This window comes from Eretmochelys imbricata, chromosome 3 (assembly GCF_965152235.1).
Source record: "Eretmochelys imbricata isolate rEreImb1 chromosome 3, rEreImb1.hap1, whole genome shotgun sequence".
In the NCBI taxonomy this organism is placed as follows: domain Eukaryota; kingdom Metazoa; phylum Chordata; order Testudines; family Cheloniidae; genus Eretmochelys; species Eretmochelys imbricata.
The window spans coordinates 164,282,332-164,305,430 of record NC_135574.1 but is presented as its reverse complement, the minus strand read 5'-3'; the positions used below and the strand labels follow the sequence as shown (position 1 = coordinate 164,305,430).

The window sequence follows — 23,099 nt, the reverse complement described above, 5'->3', positions numbered from 1 at the left end:
TTTTTGAGCATCAACAAGGTGCTCTGCTGAGGAAAAAGACAGAGGAAGATACTATCCTTGCTCCCATAAGTCTTACAATCTAAAATCTGTTATTGGCAAAACAGCTCAGATTCACAAAGCACAGTCTGACAGTCCACTCTCAAGCTGAGGACGAACTGTTTCTAATTTTTGTTATCCTAAACATCAGGGCCAGATCCTGTTATACTGGTGCAAAACTAGAATAACTCCAGTGACTTCAATGGAGTTATTCTAGGTTGACCCGGGGAGCAGAATCTGATTGGGGGTATATCAAACCTATGGAATTTATCTGGCACTCTTCTACCCATCACAAAAGCATATGTTCTGAATCAAAATGTATGTGGTTTATTTTAACATTTGGAAATTAGATCCATTCACATTTTAACAACAGAGAACAAACACTGCCTAGAAAAAATAAGACTGACCAAAATAGCTTACGGTTTCTAATACCAGCCTAAAGCATTTCTGAACTACATGCAAAATAGGGAACCTAAAAGTTACTGACAAGAGATAGTATCACTATGGAAGGAATGTCTTATATCTAAGAACAGGACATTAGTCTTTCAAAGAGCTGCCCATCCTTACCTGATACAGTATGCTGCATTCTAGCTGTAGTGTCTGTGTATATAAGCCCTTTCCCACTTTGACTGATTAGATACTCTCTGATGATGCCATTTGGTTTCCTGGGTGCTGTCCAGCTCAAATGCAATGCTGTTGAGCTCAGAGCTGTGACTGCTGGTGGCTGAACGCTCTCTGGGACTCCTTGGACAGTGACTGCAACTACCTGAAGACATATGAATTAAACAGCAATTTACTGTAATAGTACACTAGATACCACGATCAATGAGAATGTCACTTTTGTTTTAAAATGTTGTTGCTTGATCTGGCATATCATTACCAAGGGCCTGAAGAACTAGTTAAATCCCCGCCCCCACTCCTTTTTACACAATGAAATCTGACCTTGAATGCATTACATAAGCCTATGTCTACAATTTATCACAGCAGGTTCACAACATCTCAGCTGTAGTGTATAGAACTGGGTGAAATAGCAAAATCTGGATGGCAGACTGTCTTGCTAGAGAACTCTTGATAACTCTCTTCCATATGGTTTGCCAGTGTCTTTGCATTTTAACAGCCTGATTTCATATATTTTAAGCACCAATAAACATAGAGCTAGACTTCTTTGAATTCAGTATAATCGGATCTTTATCAGTTCATAGCTTTTTGAATCTTTTCTAATGAACTCAAGAAGAAATCTGAAGCTTGGGATAATTTAGAATTCACTAAGATCTTTCTCAAAATTGAATATATATAGGCCAGTTCTCATCTCCCTTACATCAGTTTTACACTGGTGTAACTCCACTGACTTCGATGGTACTATATCTGATTTACTCTGATTTGAGAGGAGAATCAGATCCTATGCTCTTAGAGAATCATGTCTTTTTATTAGTGCCACTATACGTGAGTTTTATTATGCTGTAAGCATATACACACCTTCTGTAATACACTGACTTAATGTAAGTGAGGGTGTCACCCTCTAGTGGCTAGCATCAATGCCTATAAGAGCCGGCTACTTAGTCACGGCTAACAGGACCTGAAGAGCTCTGTGTAAACTTGAAAGCTTCTCTCTCTCATCAACAGAAGATAGTCCAATAAAAGATAGTACCTCACCCACCTTTTCTCTCTGGGACTATTTTCTTGTACTTTTGGATTGAGATTTGCAAAGCTACCTAGGGGTTTTGGATTCCGAATTTGCCTATGTTTGTTTAAAAAACTCAATCTTGATTTTGAAGGTCCCAGGCTCAATTCCTACTGATGACTTTACTGGTTACACATGTATGGTTGTGATTTTTTATACTTACAAAACATAACAACAATCACAATTCCACATCTCTGCCCCAGAGACCCTATATTGTAACTTAGACAAAACTCAAAAAAGAGAGGCATGGACATCATTGGCAAGGAAGATTTCATTGAACAGATGTGCTTTTGAAGTTATTTGCAGGGGGAGAAAAAGGCACTTTGTAAAATAGAAGCTGGAAGTTGTTACACAGCAATGGGGCAACGTGAGAGATATTGTTACATGGTAATGGGGCAGCCTGAGCGATGGTGTGAAACTGAGTGGTAAAAGGAGCAGTAACAAATCGAAAGAGAGAGAGAGAGTTAAAAATAAGAGGTGATGGAGGCAGGATGTGCATGCGTTGAAGGTGAGAATGAAGAGCCTGAATCTAATGCAGGAGCAGGAAGCCAGTGAAGGGATCTGATGAGAAGTGATGCAGTTGGAGCAGTATGAGAGGAAGAGGATGTTGGCTGTAATGCACAGGCTAGAGATGGGAGAGAGGAGCTATGGGGAGTCCAGAGAAAAGGATGTTATAGCAATCCTGGTGAGAAACAACAAAGATATGAATGGATTTAGTCTTACTGTTTGGAAATAAAGCATGTCTTCAACACTTTCTTCTAGGTTTGGCCAAGGATGAAGCTCCTTGTTTATCTTAAATCTGTATATCTCACTTTCCATATCATATAATTTCAAATTTACAAAGACTGAGGTACAGTTTCATGCCTGGGTCTACTTGTGCCAAAAATCAACAATTTGTAATTTAATACGATCATGTTAAGGTGCTGAATTCAAACAAGTCACTTGGTTACTGATGTTTCCCTCCCATTCAACCCACAATCTTAATTAAATTCTTTGAAAAAAAATGCCTTTCCAGTGGCATTTGTATGATACCTCCTCAGCTATTAAAATTCTACTACCACTCCTATGAAGACCGAATCACCCACCTTGCTACTGTCTGTGCAACCAGCAACAGTACAGGCTCTCAGCTGATATGAATATTCTTGGTATGGCTGGATACCACCTGTGTCTGTGAAGCTCAGTTCTCTTCCTCTAAAACGCTCAATCCCATTTCGGAGAACAATATAGTGAATGATAAGACCTTATCATAAAGAGAAAGTTTTCTGTTTTTGTTAGCTGAACAACACTGGATCATAGCATTTTACACCAAAAATATGACAGTGAACCTGGTAGGACACCACCCTTATCAGTCAATCTTCTAACTTAAGAGACTGTTCCAAATAACTTCAAAACTATTGATTATTATTCTGCTGTGTCTTTTTAAAAACCCACCCCTTCTGAGGCAAGAGATTGTTTAAATCTCTTGAGTGGTCACTTTAATTACTAGATCTGGTCAAAATGTTCTGAATGCTTGAAATATCAACATAAAATTTCCATCAAAAATTAATTCTGAAAACAATCTTTCATAAAATATGTTTGATTTTATGTAAAACTGTCACAATTTTTCAACCAGCTCTGTTAATTAATTATAATTATAGCTGTTCCCCAAAAAGTGCTGTGTGCTTTACAGATAGATAGGGCCCTAACAAATTCACAGTCCATTTTGATCAATTTTGTGGCCAGAGGGTTTTAAAATTGGTCAATTTCATGTTTTCAGATGTAAACATCTGAAATTTCACCATGTTGTAAGGGGTCCCTTTTCCGCAAGTGGGGACTCACAGCTAGGAGCCCCCCAGCTGGGGTGCTTCCAACACAGGGGGAGATCACAAGCCTCCTCCAGCTGCATGAACTTTCAGGACTGCTGCCTATCACCAGAACTTCCTGCAGCAGGGGGAGGCACTCAGAGATGGGTCTGATCTCCCCTCCTCCGAGAGCTGCCATGCAAGGGAAGGACAGGCCCTGTCCCTGCAGGGATTCACAGCTAGGAGCCCCATGGCTAGGGTGCTTTCAGCAGCAGGGGGAAATTGGACCCACATCAACAAGCCTCCTCCAGCTGTAGGAACCTTCAGGCCTGCCCACCAGCACCGGAGCTTCCTATAGCAGGGGGGAGCACTCAGAGGTGGGTCTGATCTCCCCCTGAGAGCGGCCGTGCAGGGGAAGGACCAATCCTGTCCCTCCCCAGCCTGGTGGGGACTTGCAGTTAGAAGCCACGCCCCCCCCAGCTGGGGCACTCCCAGCAGCACATTTCATGGGGAAGGGCTTATTTCATGGTCCGTGACACGTTTTTCATGGCTGTGAAATTGGTAGGGCCCTACATATATATAATAAACCAGGTCTCTTCCTGACTATCTTATCATCTAACTTTATTTGTGATGAATGAGGATAACAGACAGACAAACCAGGGTGAAGGTCTGAGGAAGAACAAGTGCGAAAATAATATTGCCACGTTTACTCAGTATAGGCATGAGTATGTAAATTTTGATGACAGTTAACTTGATAATACACTTAAGACAGGTTTCAGTGTGTAGAACAGTTGGTCTAATACATTTAACTAATGTCATGTTGAATAGCAGAACATACAGTTTGTGCTTTTAAGAATACCGTTTGGCTGAAGAGGTTCTTTCCAGTTCAGAAATATTATGTCTTCCCGATTTTCTGCTTTGGTCCATTTCGGTGCTCTTACACCCTGAGGCACATCTTGCTTAGTGCTAGCCCTGCCAATTTTGCTGAAACCTCTTCCATAGCTGTTCCACGCAGCTACCCTGTACTCATATGTAACATAGGGCTCTAGATTCAGGTCTAAACAAAGAAAATTAGACACTAGTTGTCTCAATTTTGTATTAAAATACACAAGAAGAAATGTTACATGTCTATATCTATATGCTTAAAGACAGGCACATGCTTCAGTACTTTCCTCAGTCAGGAACTAAGTAAGGACCAGTTCTGCTCCCACTGAAGGCAATGGCAAAACTTCCATTGACTTTGTGAGAGCAGGATTGAGCCCTAAGAGTTCAGTTACCTTGTAACTAACGATCAGTTTCACAGGCCTAAATTACTACCCAAGTCCTAGCAGACAGATTACTTTATAAAGCAAGCTTCTTCACTATAACAACAAAACAGCTGATGGTGCCCAGTGCAGAACTCTTCATTTCAGAGTGATTTAAAAATCAAGGTCCCATTTCCTGTTACCTGTAAATGAATATCTATTTGGGCCTCCACTGTAGACAGTCTCTTCTGCAGTTGGACATACACTGTCATTTGCCTCCTTTTCAGTAGCATTCTGAGAGCTTTTAACCCAAGCACAGATGTGGACACTTGGGTTAAAGTCACATCTTCCGCAATATGCTGTTGCTTTCATGGATACAGGGCACAAGGTGCTAGCTTTGCATTCTTCTTTTACCTAAGGAATGAACACCGTTTTAAATCAAGAGATATAAAGAAGCTTAGTCCTACCTTCCTTACTTCCCAAAAAGAGATTTGACAATGAAAATGTCACCATTTCAATGCCCTTTTGAACAAGTATCTAATGTCTAAATTGTTTCAGTTTTGTAGGATTAAAAAATTGACCTATATTCACTTTGCAATTTTTTAAATCAGAACCGTTACTGAAACCATTTTGTCAATGTCTTGGTATTTTCAATAAAAGTTTTGATAAAAAGTCTATACATTTTTATTGCCAACATTTTGTGAAATATAAAAAAAATGTGAAATTTCTCTTTTCTAAAAAGGACCTTTTTTCACAAATAAAATTTTGGTTTAAAAACCTTCAATCAGCTCTCACAGTGTATGAAGAAAACACTGAAATTGTATCTTCAGCTAAATTGTGTATTTTAAAAACCAGTGGGTTTTAGATCAGCCCCTATGGTCTCAATCCTGCAAGATCCCGAGCACTCCTGTAAGAGGCTGGTTGGAGTTGAAAGACTGAGCATTATAAATCTGTAAGGATCAATGCCCTTGGTTTTGTTGCTTTTTAGGGATCCTGCCTGCACAGACTGCTTTGTTCAACTTGGTTATATGTTTTCTCTGGATATCTGTTTCATTATTTTGCTAGGGATTGAAGTAATACCTATGGATCATGAATTGTTAGGATCACTCTTTGTCCCTTTGCTTTCCTCCAGTTTTCTGGCACTCCCCCAGTTTGCATGATTTTTCATTATTAGTTATTAAAAATTCAGTTAAGTCAATAGCTAATTTTCTTATTTCTGTCACCCCTACCCCAGAAGCAGATCCCCAAGGGTGAGGACTCTAAGCGGCATGACATCTAGTCCAGCTGATTTTTATATTTTTACACTTTCTAAGTAGTTCTCCATCCGTTATTTTTAGAAGTTATTCCGACTATTTTTCTACAAATTTTCTTGTTAAAAACTGCTGTAAATGGATTTCAGTATCACTGCCATTTTTGAGTGATCATTTAATTTCATTCCCCCCACTTTCATTTAACATTCTATTAGATGGAAACCTTTTCATATTTCTATTCATGTCACTGGGGAGGGAGTGTGAGCTAGTGGTTACAGCTAGGGACTGCGAGTCAGGATGCCTAGGTTCTATTCTGAGCTTACACACTGACTTATAGTGTGACCTTGCACAAGTCATATGTGGTCAAATTTTCAAACATGGCCAGTGATTCTTGGTGCCTTAGTTTTTGGGATACCCTTACTGAAACACCAAGGGCCTGATTTTTAGCAATGTTGAGCACATGCATTATGAGTGCTCAGCACCCCTGAAAGTTAGGCTCAAAGTGTTTGATGTCCATACCCCAAATCGCTGACCACTCTTGAAAAATGTCATAACTAATTTATCTGAGCTTTATTCAGTTTACGCTTCTGTGAAATAGAATTACAAGTATCTGCCTAACAAAGGGTGTTGCATGGCTTAATTAATTAATTTTGATTAAATGCTTTGAGAATCCTGAGATGAAAAGTGTAAAATAAATATCATCATCATTACATCATCGTACTACAACATATCCTGATTCCACTGACGTCAATGCCAAAGTTCCTACTGAATTCAATAGGGGAACTTTTAGTCCATGAAAAACCTATCAGCATTGTGCTGTGTGTAAAGTTAGCTGATATGGTACAGAATCATATTCAACATCTGCACGGTATTCGCTATAGCAAAATAATATTGCTACTCAAAAATTATTACTCAGAACCAATGAACAAGAACCCTGTCTAAATTGGGATGTATAGAGAAATTTCCAAAATAAATCTTTAGTCACTTCAGCTTCTATTCCCACTCAAGTAGTGCCAATAAGGATCAACAATGGTTACACAACTCAAACTTGCTATTCATGCCAACCCTGTTGGCATGCCAACTTTTAGCCCCCTATACTAATCTGAAGTGCTGGGCAACACTTCACAAGAAGCAGCTAATCATTATTAATTCCTTTAAAATTCATTGCAATAACATCAATCATGGTGAACTCATTCGGTATTAATATGGATGTAATGTGAAAATGAATAATGCACACAGGAGTTTTTATATTCCTATTTTAGAAAAATAGTTATGAACAATGTATTTCTCTGTCCATTGTCAAATCAGAGCCACTGAGAGGTTTTCTATCAATTACCTTCATCATCATTCCAGCTGAAATCTTGTCAGAGCAAACATATTTCAAAGGATTATATCCAACTCCATTACAGCATTCCTCGTTCTTCAGAATAAGTTCAGTCTCACAGCATTTTCCTGGCACTGGGTCATTCTTTTTAGCATGTGCTTTAGACTCACCACTGGAAGCTGAACAACATATGATATCTGACATATTCCCATATTCCTGCCCACAACAGTACATCCCTGCAACAATAAAACATTATATATTAATATGAAACATGGCAGGGAGGGGAGAGAGAAAGGGAAATAACTGAGAATAGTATACAGTTGAGCATAAAAATGTCACACTGAGGCAGCTGCTGCAATTGTGCAGAGAGAAAAAAAAACTGAGATTCAGGTCTGAATGTGAGGTGACTGAACTGAGAGTCCTTATTCCCAGATGTACCTAAAAACAATTAACAAATGGAGAAGACAGGGGTCCTCTAGAATCTCCTCACTTCTTGCGAGCTGGTGTGTGAACTCTACTATGAAATACTGTATACATGGACGGTACCTTACGTGTTAAGTTACAGACAGACGATCAATGATCAGCTAATCCAGAATGAGGAAATTTAGTAACCCCCTGATGGCATTCTTTTGCTTTTAGGCACAGGTGTACTAAATATGGGCTCATTCATCTTCAAGTGCCCTTTGATCAGGACAGCCAGTTAACTAATGGTTAGATATTAACAAAAATAGCCTTCTAAAGAAAGTTGAGATGCATATTTTGTGCCCCATTTTATCGGCTTGTACTATGTATATAACACTAAATGAAAATACTTTCAAGATACCAACAGCTATGATTCAATTCTCTCTTTTAAAAGTTTAATTTCTACATTGGAATTAATAATCAAATTTTATTTCATTTTCTTTCCCTATTTTTTAAAATTTCTTTTTAAATGAAATATTTTTGAGTGATGAAAACATAAAAGGCACCCAAAATCAGGGCAAATGTTCATATATTTTCCATGCACAATTACTCATTTGGAAATTATGTTTTGACATTGTCCCTTCTCCCCAAAAGGGAATGTGTAAATTTTATCTCAGGAAAAGTTGTTATGAAAATCCTTTAAAATTAGAGATGTAAACTAGGAAATGTCATTACTGACTCAACCATGATGGCATGAATTGTGCCATAATGAAAAACAGGACCACATTGTAAAATGAAAGTTATAGTCAAAATAATTCATATTTGACTTGGTCTTTGCATTCTCCTAATCAGACATTTAAATGCAGCCTTGACTTCCTTTACTGCCATTTATCGCAGAAATTCTTTTATAACAAGCCATAGACAATGCACACTGCTCTTTAAGGGACTGATCCTGAAAGCACCCATGTGAGTAATCCCATTCAAATCACTAGGTGTACTTAAGGAGTAAAGTTATTTGTGTACATTACCTGTTGGCGGTATTGGGACCTTACATAGCAATCAAAATGTGAAAACCAGCCTTCTAAGAGTTGAATACTTTTCTTTTTCCTCTAAATAAATAAATGCAGACATTGACCCAATTCAATACTAATAACCAGCCATCTGATAGCTCTGAGGGACTCTTGACAGGCAAACTAAAATTTTGATAATGAACTGTTTTCATACTGAAAAAACAACAACTCTGCATTCTTTTGCTGAGAACCTCATCTTTGTTTAACTGAATTAATTTTTTTCAGCCAAGATTTCACTCACATAACAAGAAGTGACTCCCTTTCTAGTTTCTTTGGTAAACCATTACTTCTTTAATTATTATCAACCTTGTTCCAGTGTGATAAATTGCTAATTACTTAATACCCTAATCAGCGTTCATTCTTTGCACAGATAAACTGTGACAGCGCCATTAATTTAAATAGTAATTTCACTTAATGGCCAGAACGGCACACCAGATTTTTATGCAGCATTTTCTGAAGACTGCATCCATCACTGCAATATTCTGACATAAAGATGTCTGACGTGCACTAACTCACTTAGGGAGAGCAGATGTTGCAGAGCAGAGTTTGGTAGTAATTCCCATAGTGCATCACTTCAGCATGAATGAGCTGCAAATGCAGAGATAGACAATCTTCTGAAACTGCATTGCATAGCCTTTGACCCCTGCCTAATTTATCACATGTGGCACTTGCCTCTTGAACCTTGACACCGTGAATGTACAATTTTAAATATGCCCCAAGAAAAACAAAATAGGTCCATATAATATTGATGGATTGATTTACTTTCCAACACCTCTTCATATAATTGCTTAAAGATGGAGAATTTCCTTTACACTATTTGCTTATTTTACCAAAATACTGATTACTAAATATTTATCTGCAAATCAGCAGGAATGTGTGTGTCATGTTTTATATATGTATGTTTTAGAGGCAGAAAATGCAGTACAGCATTGAGAAAATATATTGGCTGGAAAAGCATTTCTTGCTCATAGTGATTTCTGTCAACAATTATTTCATGTTCATCCCCACAACTGAAAGAATTTACAAACATGGCTGGGTAATGAATGACTAATTTAGTGTAGCTGCAAAACCAATGGTTTCAACAGGAAGAATGAGAATTAAAAGGCTTAATCTTCAAAGCCAGAACAGAGGATCAACAAAATACAGAGCCAGTGTACACTGCAAGCTATTCCAGAAACCCTTGGCTTGAAGGTGGATATTGCAGCTACTGGAGATTGAGAATCACAGCTGTGCAGAATAGCATATTTTGAGATCCTGGCCTGGGATCATAGGGATAATATATTAGAGAAAATAGGAGAAATTATGAGGTGGGTTTCTGGTCACTCTATGCTTAAGAACCAATACAAGAAAACTTTGGATGCTTGTTTGCAGTTGTGAGGCTAGGGGAGGATATATTGTATGCAGTGGCATCATTGCCAGTCTTTGCCAGTAGATGTCTCTATGGTCAATCCTGCTAGTAAAGAGCCAAAATGAGAAAGGGAAAAATGAAATAAGAAATTGAGGGGGAAAATAAGTTCACAGCAATCTGAGATAGAAAGGGCCACTTGTCATGGCAGGATAAAGTCTCCAAAAAAGGTTGTACAGAAGCAAACAGTAAACTGACAGCATGCAAGACCTTCACCAAATGTACATTACAAACGTGGGTCCAGATTCTGCAAACATACCTTGATTTCAATAGAATTATTAATGTGTGTAAAGTTAAGTGTAAATATATGCACAAGTGTTTGCAACATTTGTTGATATTGATTTGCTCCCATCATACTTTTCAGAAAAACTCTCCAATTAAAAAAAAAACTCACTTGAAGGTACCTTTTTAAACATAGCATTCATTGGCTAGGTACAAAGCACAGAATCAAAAGCATTTCAGCTCTAGAGTAAGGCCAAGTAGAGAATGGAACCATTATACAAGAAGCAATTCCATTTGCTTAAAGTAAGTGTGTTATGTTTTTCTGTGTGAGAATATTTTTTCGTTACAATCATATGCATGATGGGATGGGAGATAAGTAGATTTTAACGCTGGCTGGTACATTTTCTTGATGGTTTTGCAAGGCTGAATTGCCACAAGAAATTAAGCACCAAGTGTACTGAGTATGATATATGAAAACATAGCCTATTTTATGTTTAGTTCAACAAAATAAGAATTTTTAAAAACTGAGTAATCATTGAACAAATTTGTCTTTCAAACATATGTGTGTGTCCAGTCTTACACTGGCTCACAGCAAAACATGTCCTTACAGCAAATCTATGAGTGATGAAAAAGCTACCGATTTTATTCTTTTATAATGTCATCTTGACCCATTTTTAAGAAAAACAGCATAAATGATAGAGCAATATAGGCAAACACTTATATAAAAATAAAAAATGTTTAAAGGCTTTTTAAAATATATATTAAGAAAAAAAACTGTTAAGAATACACATACAGTGAAATGAAGAACATGACTTTTATCCCAAGATACCTGTATTACACTTCTAGACAACTCATCTGCCCAGAGAGAGCAGTAAAAACATAAATGCTACCCCAGCAGTTCTGTTCCAACAGCATCTGTTAATTCACTCCATTTATAAAATACATATTGACAAAGACAACTGAACTGGGACCAGGGAGATTTGATTTGGTGTGAGAAAGTCAATTCAATGTGATTTTGTTAAAGGGCTCCTGCAGGCAAATAAAAGAGTTTAAGTAATAAAGTACATAAAGAGATGTTTTACGAGTCAGCCCCATCTCGTGGCAGCTGCACAATGAGCTGCCATGCAAGAGGGTTTGGTACAGGAGTGATATTGTGTGATTTCTATGTTGATGTTGTGGAGCTGACAAGTAAGGATTGGGGTGACGAGGAGCAAAGAGGATGCTAGCTGTGTAATTCGCCACTGGAATGGAACAAAGGCATGGGAACCACTGGACAAAGCTGTGATGCTGTCTGGTTTAGCCCTTTTCCAACAATTATCACAGTGGTATGGGAAATCTGATAGGTTGGGGGGAAGAATAGATCTAATGTTACCATAGGGTTTGAAGTGAGAAAGAACTCAGGTGAAGAAAGGTTGACCTGTTTTTGGTGAGGAAGGGCATGGGATGCCCTGTCCAAGGGGTTCATGGAGACTTATACTTAATGATACATGACATTATGAGCTTGATTTTCAAATCTGGGTATCAAAATTAGGGTGCTCATTCCACAGCTAAATGCTCTCACTGACATGTAGGTGGCCAAATACCCATTTTAGTCACTTCGGTGCCAATCTGGGCACACAAAAGTGGATCTGGGTGCTATGATTTACGATTTCCATGTTTAAAAATTGGGCTTCCCTTCTAGATGACAATTAGTAAAGAATATTTTTCTTCAAACTGAAAACACCTAAGATTAACTTTTACACCTAAGATCAGGCTTTTACTTTTTCTCTGAATACTGTGTTAAGAAGGATATTTGTACTGGAATACCTACTTATGGTTGTTAATAACAACTAGCTCTTCAATCTGTAGATCTCAGTCTGCTTTACAAAAGAGGTAAGGATCACTGCTCATTTACAGATGTGGAAACACAAAAGCGAAGTGATTTTCTTAAAAACAATGAAGAGTCCTTGTGGCTCCTTAGACACTAACAAATTTATTTGGGCATAAGCTTTCGTGGGCTAGAACCCACTTCATCAGATGCATGGAGTGAAAAAAATTAGGCAGGTATAAATATACAGCACGTGGAAAGATGGGAGTTGCCTTACCAAGTGGGGGGTCAGTGCTAACGAGGCCAATTCAGTTAGGGTGGATGTGGCCCATTCCCAGCAGTCGACAAGAAGGGGGTGAATATCAACAGAGGGAAAATTACTTTTTGTAGTGCTAATGAGGCCAATTCAATCATGGTGGATGTGGCTCATTCCCAACAGTTGACAGGAAGGTGTGAGTATTACCTTTTTTTCCCCATTAAGATCTTAATTTTAGGTCTCTGCAATTTTATATGCAACTGTTAAACTGCTGATGCATGGGCTGAATCCACTCTATCAAATGGAACTTGATGTGTGACAGGTGGACTGGGTACAGCGGGTGGGGACAGGTGATTTGATCTCATCACTAGATCTGATTACTTAAAAAAATCTCTGGGCTATTTTTCCCAGCCCCCATGTTGGTGCACAAATGAGGGAGAGGGTCCAAACAGACTCATCCCCTCTATTTCCTACTTGTTTACACCCAAAGGCCCAGGAACAATGGAAATCCTGGTGCTGAGAGGCACAAGGACTTAGCAAGGCTTGCACCACTCTCAGGACAAGTATCTGCAAGGGCGGTGGAGAGAGGAGTGAAGTGAGGCCAGACACAGAGAGGAGGGCAGATGGTGCACTCCTCTTCGTTTCCTTGGTTAACTTGGAGTTAAGTCTTCATTTTAATGAAAGGGGCACATGTACCATACATCTATGTGCTTCATTGCAGAGTGGCCAATGTTTGACTAGGGCTGGGGAGGTGGAGAGCCATCAATGCCCAGCCTTAGTTTTTCTATACAGTACATTTTGGTGGTCATGTCAGAGCTTACCTGGGAGAGGTCTGTGTACAGTTCCCTTGTCTCCATCACCGCAGCAGATCAGGTCTTTACTTACTAATTGCCCACCACAGCACTGATGACTGAAGCCATCATGGAGTGATCCACCGCAGCAGATCTGATTCCCTGACGTGGAATAAGGAGTGCCTTGGCAGCAAGAGTCACCAACTCCAACCGAAACCCTGTTTTGTTCTTCATTAGGGCAGCACACTTCTCCTGTTAATTTAAGTACAAAATTGGTGATTTCGTGCATATGCAGCTATTGAAGTCTATGAGAGAATTCACATTGACTGCAGTGGATGCTGAATTGGGGTCATAGTCTATTATCTTTACATACAAATCATTGCACATGAAAACACAGACTCTTTTGCACAGAGTCATCTACTACACTTCAGAGTGCTGTAACATTATAAATGCTTATAACACCACCACAAACACACAGGCACCAAAGCAGAGGCTAAGTTAGAGCTCTTTGAAATGAAATGGCTCATACGACATTTATTGCAATATAAGCAAGACAAAGCCTGCATAGAAAAGCAACATACTTTTCAAAAAGCTTCTATATTTGTAAGCACTTTAAGCTAGATTAGTGTTGGTTTGATACTTGTAGCATAGGCAGCCACAGAGTAATGAAGATTTCACTTTTGAAGGTTGCCAATTACTGCCATTTATGATGGTGGGTTTTGATGGGGTTAATTGTGCACCAGAAATGGAGAGGAGATTGCTAATTCATTCAACACAGGACACAAAGTAGCTATCAAATGGTAACAATTTTCATTCACTACCATTTTGGGCTTGATTTGAAATTGTCACCAAAGAGTGGGGTTCTATAGTATCTACCTATACTGGAATATTTTGTGTGTCCCGAATGCTGGTATCTCGAGATTTAAAAAGAAGCAGGGGAAACGGAATAAGGGTGATGGCGGTGTTCTGCTTTTCAGGACAGACACCAATACTGACAAAATATTTGGAACTCTTGTTACTTTTTAAGCAATTTTCTCTTGTCCTTTTAGCTTCATTTTCCTCTATGGCAGACACAGCTCGAATCCTCTTCTCCTGACAGGATGAGTGTTCCAATAATGACTTTAAACACCATGCAGCTATTTATTGCGAGACACAAAATATGCACTGATGACATTCAAGGCAGAGCATTATTTCTCTTCACTCAGCATTCGTTGGTCAAAAACATGGCATGTGAGGGGTACTAGCATTATTTGTTTCACTCTGCTTAGAGATTGCATCCTCTCATTTTAGCTCCGGGATACATTTTGGCACTTCAGCCTGCTCCAGAGTCACAGAACCGAGACTTCCTAATTTGTAATCTTCATGCAGTTAGCACAGTATGCTGCTGTACATCTAGTGCCATCAAGCTGGCCAAACAACATCTGGGAAATATGTATGCTTAGAGAGTACCCTGTATAAATATCTTTATCAAATAACGTCAATAATAAACAAAAAGACAAGAACAAATCTTTCCAGTATAATAGATATAATCTGTTTAGATACTTAGCCATATTTTCCTTCATTCCTCAGAATCTAATTTAGTGACTGCACAGCAATAGGCCTTAAAACAGTGAATGTAGGTTACATCAGTTGGAAATAAAACTGTTTTTTGTAAAGGACTATTAGACATTAGACACAAAGGATCAGTAACCTTCTCATTAACCTCTCAAAATGGGATCCATTCCAAGCTAGGTTTGAAAATGTTTTCTCTCTGAAAACTACCATGCAGTCTTACCAGTTAATTGTTATCCTTATCAAAGAATGACCCACATTAACATTTAGCTTGGGGTTATTAGCATATTTATAAAAAAAGAAAGAAAAGTGACCAACATTGTTCATGTTGCTGCCCTTTTAGAATAAGAAAAAAGAGGAAGAATGCACTAAGTATATTTAGAAAAAAAATATTTGCAAATCATGTACAAATATTCACGGATTCACGCTTAAGGGCTATGACTGAACAAGAAATATTTTCAGATACAAGATGGTTTGTGTCACTACGCTTTTCTTTCCTGATGTAAACAACATTAAGCTAGTTAACACAGACCACTGGATGGGGATAGAGGTCACAGAATATAATCTTCCCATTTCAGTACATTGAGATTAATGAGCCAGCAAAATACTTTTCTCTGGTTTTTCTGAGAGCGCATTTTTCTGATGACATCATAGTAGATGTTCTAATATTGTGATATATGAATTCCTTTTCAAGGGATTGGAGCTCGAGATGTGCTGAACATTTTGGCAGAAATTCAAGCACTTCTGAGCATAGACAGTGCATGACATCTCATGGGTAATGCAAACATTTTAGCTCCTGACCTGTCAACTGCCTGCAAAGAGATTTGCGTACTAAACACCCAACAAAAAAATCTTTTTGAGGGCGACCAGGCCTACAGTATTTGAATAAAAATCAGTAACCTACATGGGAAAAATACTTAAAAGTCATATTTCAGGACAAAATACACGTGGGGTTTGCAAGCTCAAATTTTATCTTATAAACACATCAGAAAAGGTGAGAAAAGCAGCCTATCATAGTTCATTACAATATTGCATTGGGCTACCAGCTTTGATTGTTTATATGCCAGATAATTGGGACGTTGGTGGGGAGATTACTTGCATTTTAGCGATTAGGTGATTAGCTGCAAAGAACCCTTTCCTAATGTGATAACGTGGTATTCCTGAGCTGCATTTCTAAGTTTTCAGTCCTGCATTACTGCCCAGTCCCTAGGGTGAAAGTGAGTGGGAACACTGGTACCCTACTGAGACACCACCTCTCTACCCATCACTCTACCTAACAGTGAGATCATCTGAGTGCTTGAAGTGATGGTCTGTAAAGTCAACAAGTCTAGAGTTTAGGGAGTTCTCATCTGAGGTTCCAGATGGTATTTATGGTATTTATTTTTCTATAGGTTTCAGCTACACTATAATTTTAAACTGATGTGGTAACCAATTAGCAATATGGTTGACTCTAATGATGGTTTGTATCAGCACACAACATTCCGGAGTGCGTGGCCTCATATATTTCTGGTGCCACTTTGTACCATGTTCTCTGGCTCGAACCTATGCTCATTGAAGTCACTGGCAAAGCTTGTATTGCCTTTAATGATGCAGGATCAGAGCCTCTCTCCACAAAAGAGGCACTATGGGCAGCTTCCCAGATTTTCCTAGGTTGCACACATGCAAACACAATGAGGCAATAGGGCTGTGTTGTCGAAGAAGCTGGTGTGTGCACAGAACTCTCGTGTGTTTGTTGTAAATGGGTCAAATGAGCATGTCACAAAAGAGTTTGAGCACGCTGGAGAGCCTCTTTACTCAAGCTTTTTCTGAGGAGTTTGGTTAAGTGGGGACTGTTCCTTTCCTTTTTGCAGGGGTGGAGTTTATGTAGTACTGATATTTTATCAGTTTGTCTGTCAAGTTTTCTTTTTCATTATTTTCAAATTTGTAGTAGGTGCCTATAGATAAGGATGATGCGTGCACAATATAAATCAAATCAACCAACCAATGAACTGGAGACCTAAGATATAGCAGTCAGGAGCAACAAGAAATATTTAATGTTCTCTCTTTATCCCCTCACTATATAACCCAATAGTGTTTACTAGTAAGTAAGTGATATTTTAAATGTTAAATGTAAAATGTAATTTGAAATGGATAACTGGAACTCTTCAGTGTGAAGTAGAATGTGAAATTTTTACCAAAAACATTTATTTCCTGAAAACTAAAAACAAAGGCACTTTTTAAAAGTAATGGTTACGTTACAAAAGTTACCTGTAACTTGTCATGTGTTTCACCTGAGAATCTTTTTTTTTTTTAATACAGTAGTGTTCTGTTTATATGCACCATGATTAGGAATTCCTTACGAAGAAAACCCTACACCATTTTGACAGTAATGGTGCTGTCCAGGGATCTGCAGAGACCATCATGTTACTGAACAGTCCCATGGATTAAAAAAGATGATGACGTACCCTGCATTTGGAGAGGGACTCAGCTGCAGCAGTATTAACACAAGGAGCATCTGAGAAATGTTGAGCTTGCCATCCAACATATATAGTTGCAATAGAAAGAGCAGACAGAAACAGGTAGTGGCAAATGGTGAGCTAGAACTGGTTGTTAAATTTAGAAGCCCTTTTAGAACCGGTTGTTCCGCAAGGGACAACCGGTTCTAAAAGGGCTTCTAAATTTAACCGGCCAAAAGTGGCACCCTAGGCGCAGACTCCATGGGTGCCCCAGCCCTGGAGCACCCAAGGGGAAAATTTGGTGTGTGCAGAGCACCTACCAGCAGCTCCCCGCCCCACCCCAGGCCCCAGCTCACCTCCACTCCGCCTCCGCCTCCTCCCCTGAATGCGCTGCCCTCCCCACTTCTCCGTGCCCCCCACCCCGGCCCCAGCTCACCTCCACTCCGCTTCCTCCCCTGAACGCACCACCCTGCTCTGCTTCTCCAGCCCCCTCCGCTTCCCGCTAATCAGCTGTTTGCGCAGGAAGCTGGGGTGGGCTGAGAAGCAAGCCGTGGCTTCCCACTCAGGCCCAGGGAGGCAGAGTGGAGCTGAGCTCGGGCGGGGGGGGGGCGCGAGGAGGGCCACCCGCGCCGCAGCAGGTAACCCGGGGGGGGGGGGAAGGGGTGGCGCAGGGGAACCGCTCCCCGCCCCAGCTCACCTCCGCCACCCTTGGCCTGAGCAGGAAGCTGCGGCCTGCTTCTCAGCCCTCCCCGGCTTCCCGCTGAACAGCTGATTCGCGGGAAGCCGGTGGGGGGAGGGCACGGAGAAGCAGAGCGGGGTGGTGCGTTCAGGGGAGGAGGCGGAGCGGAGGTGAGGTGAGCTGGGGCCGGGCACGGGGAGGGGAGCTGCCGGTGGGTGCTCTGCACCCATCAAATTTTCCCCGTGGGTGCTCCAGCCCCAGAGCACCCAGGGAGTCGGTGCCTAAGGCGCCACTTTTGATGTGATCAATGGGGGAGCGGCCACTCCCCCTGCTCCCCCCTAGCTACACTCCCCTGCCCCTAGGAGCCAGAGGGACCCACCAGAGGCTTCCTCGGAGCTGCCCCAGGTAAGCACCACCGGGACTCCCCACCTCGCCCCCCCGAAGTGCCTCTGGCTCTTAGGGGTGGGGCGGGGTGGGCACCCACTACGGTGGCCCACGAGACCCTCCTGCCCGGTTCTGGGGGCAGTCAGGGGACAGGGGAAAGGGGTGGACGGGGCAGGGGTTCGGGGGGGGGGGGCGTCAAGGAACATGGGGGGGTTGGACGGAGCAGGAGTCCTGGGTGGCGGGGGTGGGCAACGACCCCCTCGTGGGGTGAGGGGGAAACCCGTTATTAAGATTTTGGCAGCTCATCACTGGGTAATGGTGAAGCTATCCACACTTCTCTGTATGTATCACAGGTATGGAGGGACTACAAGCCCTTGCTACAGGAGCAGGCAGGCAGACCAACACAAGATTAAGTCACACAAAAGACATAGCACCACGCAATTGCCTGACAGCGTCCCTATTAAGCAGAACTGCCCTCCCCATTAAGCAGCAGTTGGTGCTGTTAAGTATCATTCATGTTAAATTCGTCTGGGAACTGACTCAATTAGGAAGATTTATCAGTTAGGCATTTCCTGTGTAAGTGGAGTGCACTGTGTTTAGGCAGCAGTATCAAGACAGTTTCTCATTGCCCATTCTATGTCAGCACAGAACCCTTGCTCATCCATAAATGACACCAAAAACCTCTATAAATGCTGAACATATTAATATTTATTCACCTTCCTTGGTTTAAGAAGTACACCAACTCTACTGTGCAATTTTATTTCTTTCAAATACTTGAAAGAAGTTGCCTCTTACCTGCTAATACCCTGGTGTAATAGCCACCACAGCACTGATACTTCGGTTGCACAGCGTGTATCTGACCACCGCAGCAAACCCCCAATGAATTAAGAATAAATGGAATGTATTTGTCCTCACAGCACTGGAAGCCAGGTTTATTGTTGTGCAGAATCCCATTACAACACACCTAAAAGTAGTTTAAAAAATAGAAAGCCAATATCTGTTAAACAAAACATAATGCACTCGCTGACAAAACAATGTATATGAAAAATGTGTACAATAAATCCTAGCTCTGATGTTAATAAGAATGCAGACAAACAAAATGCAACACGGCTAAAATCCTGTGCCCTCTAGCATTATTAGACTTCAATAAACTACTGTTCATCTGACAGAATGCTGCTATTTTGTGGCCTTCGACCATGCTGCACCTTAATAAAATACTCCATTAATATGAATTGTCTTCACATGATGCCTAGCATGTTTGAGTCTCTCAGTATGGAGTAGATTTCCATAGATAGATATAATCTGCTCTCACCTTCCCATATTCAATTTTTATTTTGATGAGACATCTGATCTAAAAACCTTACAACTAAGAAAAACAGGATTTCCCAATATGAGCTCTTGAGTTTCCTTTTCACATTAAAATAAGTAGTTTTCTTCTTATAGCATATGATCACTTATTTATTACCACAAGTCTTCAGACAACATGATCTCAAGAGAATATAATTTATATACTTTTTTCAAAATAAAATTTACATGGAAATGAATTTTGAAAAGGCCTTTTAACTGTGGTCTTCTCTCCAGATACCGTAGAGGAAATTATACGCTTGAACAATCAAATAATTATTTGTATGCTTACTCCTGTGCAGATAGACCGACATCCTGTATACATAACAAATCATATAGCACAGTTGGGAGAATCATAGTGAAATGTAACCTCAGAACCTGTTCAGTGCAGCTATATTAGTTAGAACGGCTGCCTCTTGTGGCTAGAAGGAAAATGCAGTTAGCAGTACAGCACAAGTGTTTAATAGCTATCATTCCTTTCTTTTCTAATTCAGCTCATCACAACAACAGAGAAAGAAAAGAAAAGAAAAGAAAAGAATGTTTCTATCTGTTCAAAAGGAGCTTTCGTTTGTCTAGTTCCTTTAAATTCATTACTGATTGACAACATTAAATAATTAAGAGAAGTGGAATGACTTACTCCCTAGATTAACAGCTGAATTATTTGAGGAATGATGGACCAAGTGGTATGAACTTATAAAAATAAAATCGTAGATATAACAGGTTTCAGAGTAACAGCCGTGTTAGTCTGTATTCGCAAAAAGAAAAGGAGTACTTGTGGCACCTTAACTAACCAATTTATTTGAGCATAAGCTTTCGTGAGCTACAGCTCACTTCATTGGATGCATACTGTGGAAAGTGTAGAAAATCTTTTTATACACACAAAGCATGAAAAAATACCTCCCCCCATCCCACTCTCCTGCTGGTAATAGCTTATCTAAAGTGATCACTCTCCTTACAATGTGTATGATAATCAAGGTGGGCCATTTCCAGCATAAATCCAGGGTTTAACAAGAACGTCTGGGGGGTAATGGGGGTAGGAAAAATCAAGGGGAAATAGGTTACCTTGCATAATGACTTAGCCACTCCCAGTCTGTATTCAAGCCTAAGTTAATTGTATCCAATTTGCAGATGAATTCCAATTCAGCAGTCTCTCGCTGGATCTGGATTTGAAGTTTTTTTGTTGTAATATCGCAACTTTCATGTCTGTAATCGCGTGACCAGAGAGATTAAAGTGTTCTCCGACTGGTTTATGAATGTTATAATTCTTGACATCTGATCTGTGTCCATTTATTCTTTTACGTAGAGACTGTCCAGTTTGACCAATGTACATGGCAGAGGGGCACTGCTGGCACATATCACATTGGTGGATGTGCAGGTGAACGAGCCTCTGATAGTGTGGCTGATGTTATTAGGCCCTGTGATGGTGTCCCCTGAATAGATATGTGGGCACAGTTGGCAACGGGCTTTGTTGCAAGGATAGGTTCCTGGGTTAGTGGTTCTGTTGTGTGGTATGTGGTTGCTGGTGAGTATTTGCTTCAGGTTGGGGGGCTGTCTGTAGGCTTGTAGTTCATCTTTGTGTGGAATGTTGGTGTAGAGGGCTTCTATATCCACAGTGGCCAGGATGGTGTTCATCTTCCTGATAACACCATCCTGGCCACTATGGGGAGGTATTTTTTCATGCTTTGTGTGTATAAAAAGATCTTCTACACTTTCCACAGTATGCATCCGATGAAGTGAGCTGTAGCCCACGAAAGCTTATGCTCAAATAAATTGGTTAGTCTCTAAGGTGCCACAAGTACTCCTTTTCTTTTTGTAGATTTAACATTTACACAACACTATGTATATCCTTCCTGGAAGAAACACACAATCCATGCTGCCACTCCCCTCTACTCTGTGCTACTATCTTGTGTACATGACACCTTTCCTTTTACTGTTCATGTAAGAAAATAAATTGTATTCTCAACTATCTTGTAAATTTCTGATCACCAGATTCCATCTGGCTTTCACGGGGGTGTGCAGTGCAGTGAGATTAAAGGAATATAGAAAGCAAGGAACCACTGCCTCTGACTTTCCATGATCTGCAAAAAAGCCAGGCAGAAAGGCAGTGGCTCCGTCTCTTTCTCACCACAGGACCATACAATGCCCTGAAGGGGACAGAGATGGGTAAAGCATTATAAAGAATGGGTTCACCTTATAAAGGAGCGTTGTGATAGGCACAGTCCTTCTGCCATACAGTGCTCCTCTGAGAAGGTGAAGCTCTGCATCAACCCCAGTGCAGGGTTGTACTTAAATGACCTGTGGTTACTACTCCTTAAAAATAAAGCTGCATGAGGTCTGGTCAGTAGTAAGCCACTCTTCCTTCTTTCAGAGTAGCAGCCGTGTTAGTCTGTATTCACAAAAAGAAAAGGAGTACTTGTGGCACCTTAGAGATTAACCAAATTTATTTGAGCATAAGCTTTCGTGAGCTACAGCTCACTTCATCGGATGTAGCTCACGAAAGCTTATGCTCAGATAAATTGGTTAGTCTCTAAGGTGCCACAAGTACTTCTTTTCTTCTTCCTTCTTCACTCACATTTGTCACCAGATGGCAGATGGACCCAGAAGATTAGCTACAGTGTCTCTACCTTCCCAGGTCCCTAAAAGTAGCCTTGGCTCTATCAAATCAGCCAATATGTGTATCATTGGCCCCAATGTAGACTGCATGAATCAGAAATTCTTCAGACTTCCTAAGGGTATCCTCTGTTCCTCTTTTCATATTACTTCTCTTGGGACACCAGAGGCAGTATACAATCTAGTTATCCAAGTAAATGATGGCTTAAAACCTAGTCTTCAACCCTTCTCTATCTCTTTCTCACTGGCAGTCTCTTCTGATGGTGCTTCTCTTTGTAATCTACCTAATTTGGTTTCTCTGGTTTCTTTCACAGGCTTCAGTTGCTTGTCAATGTTTCCTTGTCACCCAGGATGAAAAGCAGTGAGAACTTGATCCATATATTGTCCCCCTGGACTTTGCAGAAATAGAAGTACTGCACATCTTTGAAATAGCCAGCACTGGATCCTGCAGTAGCCATTTTATAGTCCAGCTGATGTTCTTCCTTCAAATAATGCCTTGAGTGTACTGGGCACAGCCACTCCACATGCCTCAAAGAAGTATTGTACGACACACTTTATTACTGATTGTAAAGTGTTTTGAGACCCTTGGATGGAAGGTGCTATGTAAGTGTAAAGTATAATTATTAATGTTTCTTCTTTCCCAACTGAACTCCCTTGGGAAATCCCCTGTCAGATAACCAGCTATGTTCTCTGAGCCTCAGTAACTAGCTCCACACTCTTATTTAAAATAACTCAAGTCTTCCTGTCAGGATCTTCCAAAACCCCTCACAGAGCTTCCCAAAAAAATCCCCAGTCAGAGCTAAAATACGTCTGGACTTTTTAAATCT

General features: G+C 40.4%; 1 protein-coding gene across 1 annotated transcript in view; it reads right to left on the bottom strand.

The window, feature by feature from the left end:
- USH2A (usherin) overlaps positions 1–23,099 on the bottom strand; it is a 568,735-nt gene that overhangs the window by 113,890 nt on the left and 431,746 nt on the right. The window contains exons 48-54 of the mRNA XM_077811946.1: positions 19,114–19,282; positions 13,300–13,521; positions 7,329–7,552; positions 4,946–5,156; positions 4,358–4,555; positions 2,803–2,957; positions 604–802 (exon numbers count right to left, since the gene is read on the bottom strand). Of these exons, the coding sequence (XP_077668072.1) occupies positions 604–802; positions 2,803–2,957; positions 4,358–4,555; positions 4,946–5,156; positions 7,329–7,552; positions 13,300–13,521; positions 19,114–19,282 (1,378 nt within the window). The remainder of the gene's footprint in view (positions 1–603; positions 803–2,802; positions 2,958–4,357; positions 4,556–4,945; positions 5,157–7,328; positions 7,553–13,299; positions 13,522–19,113; positions 19,283–23,099) is intronic.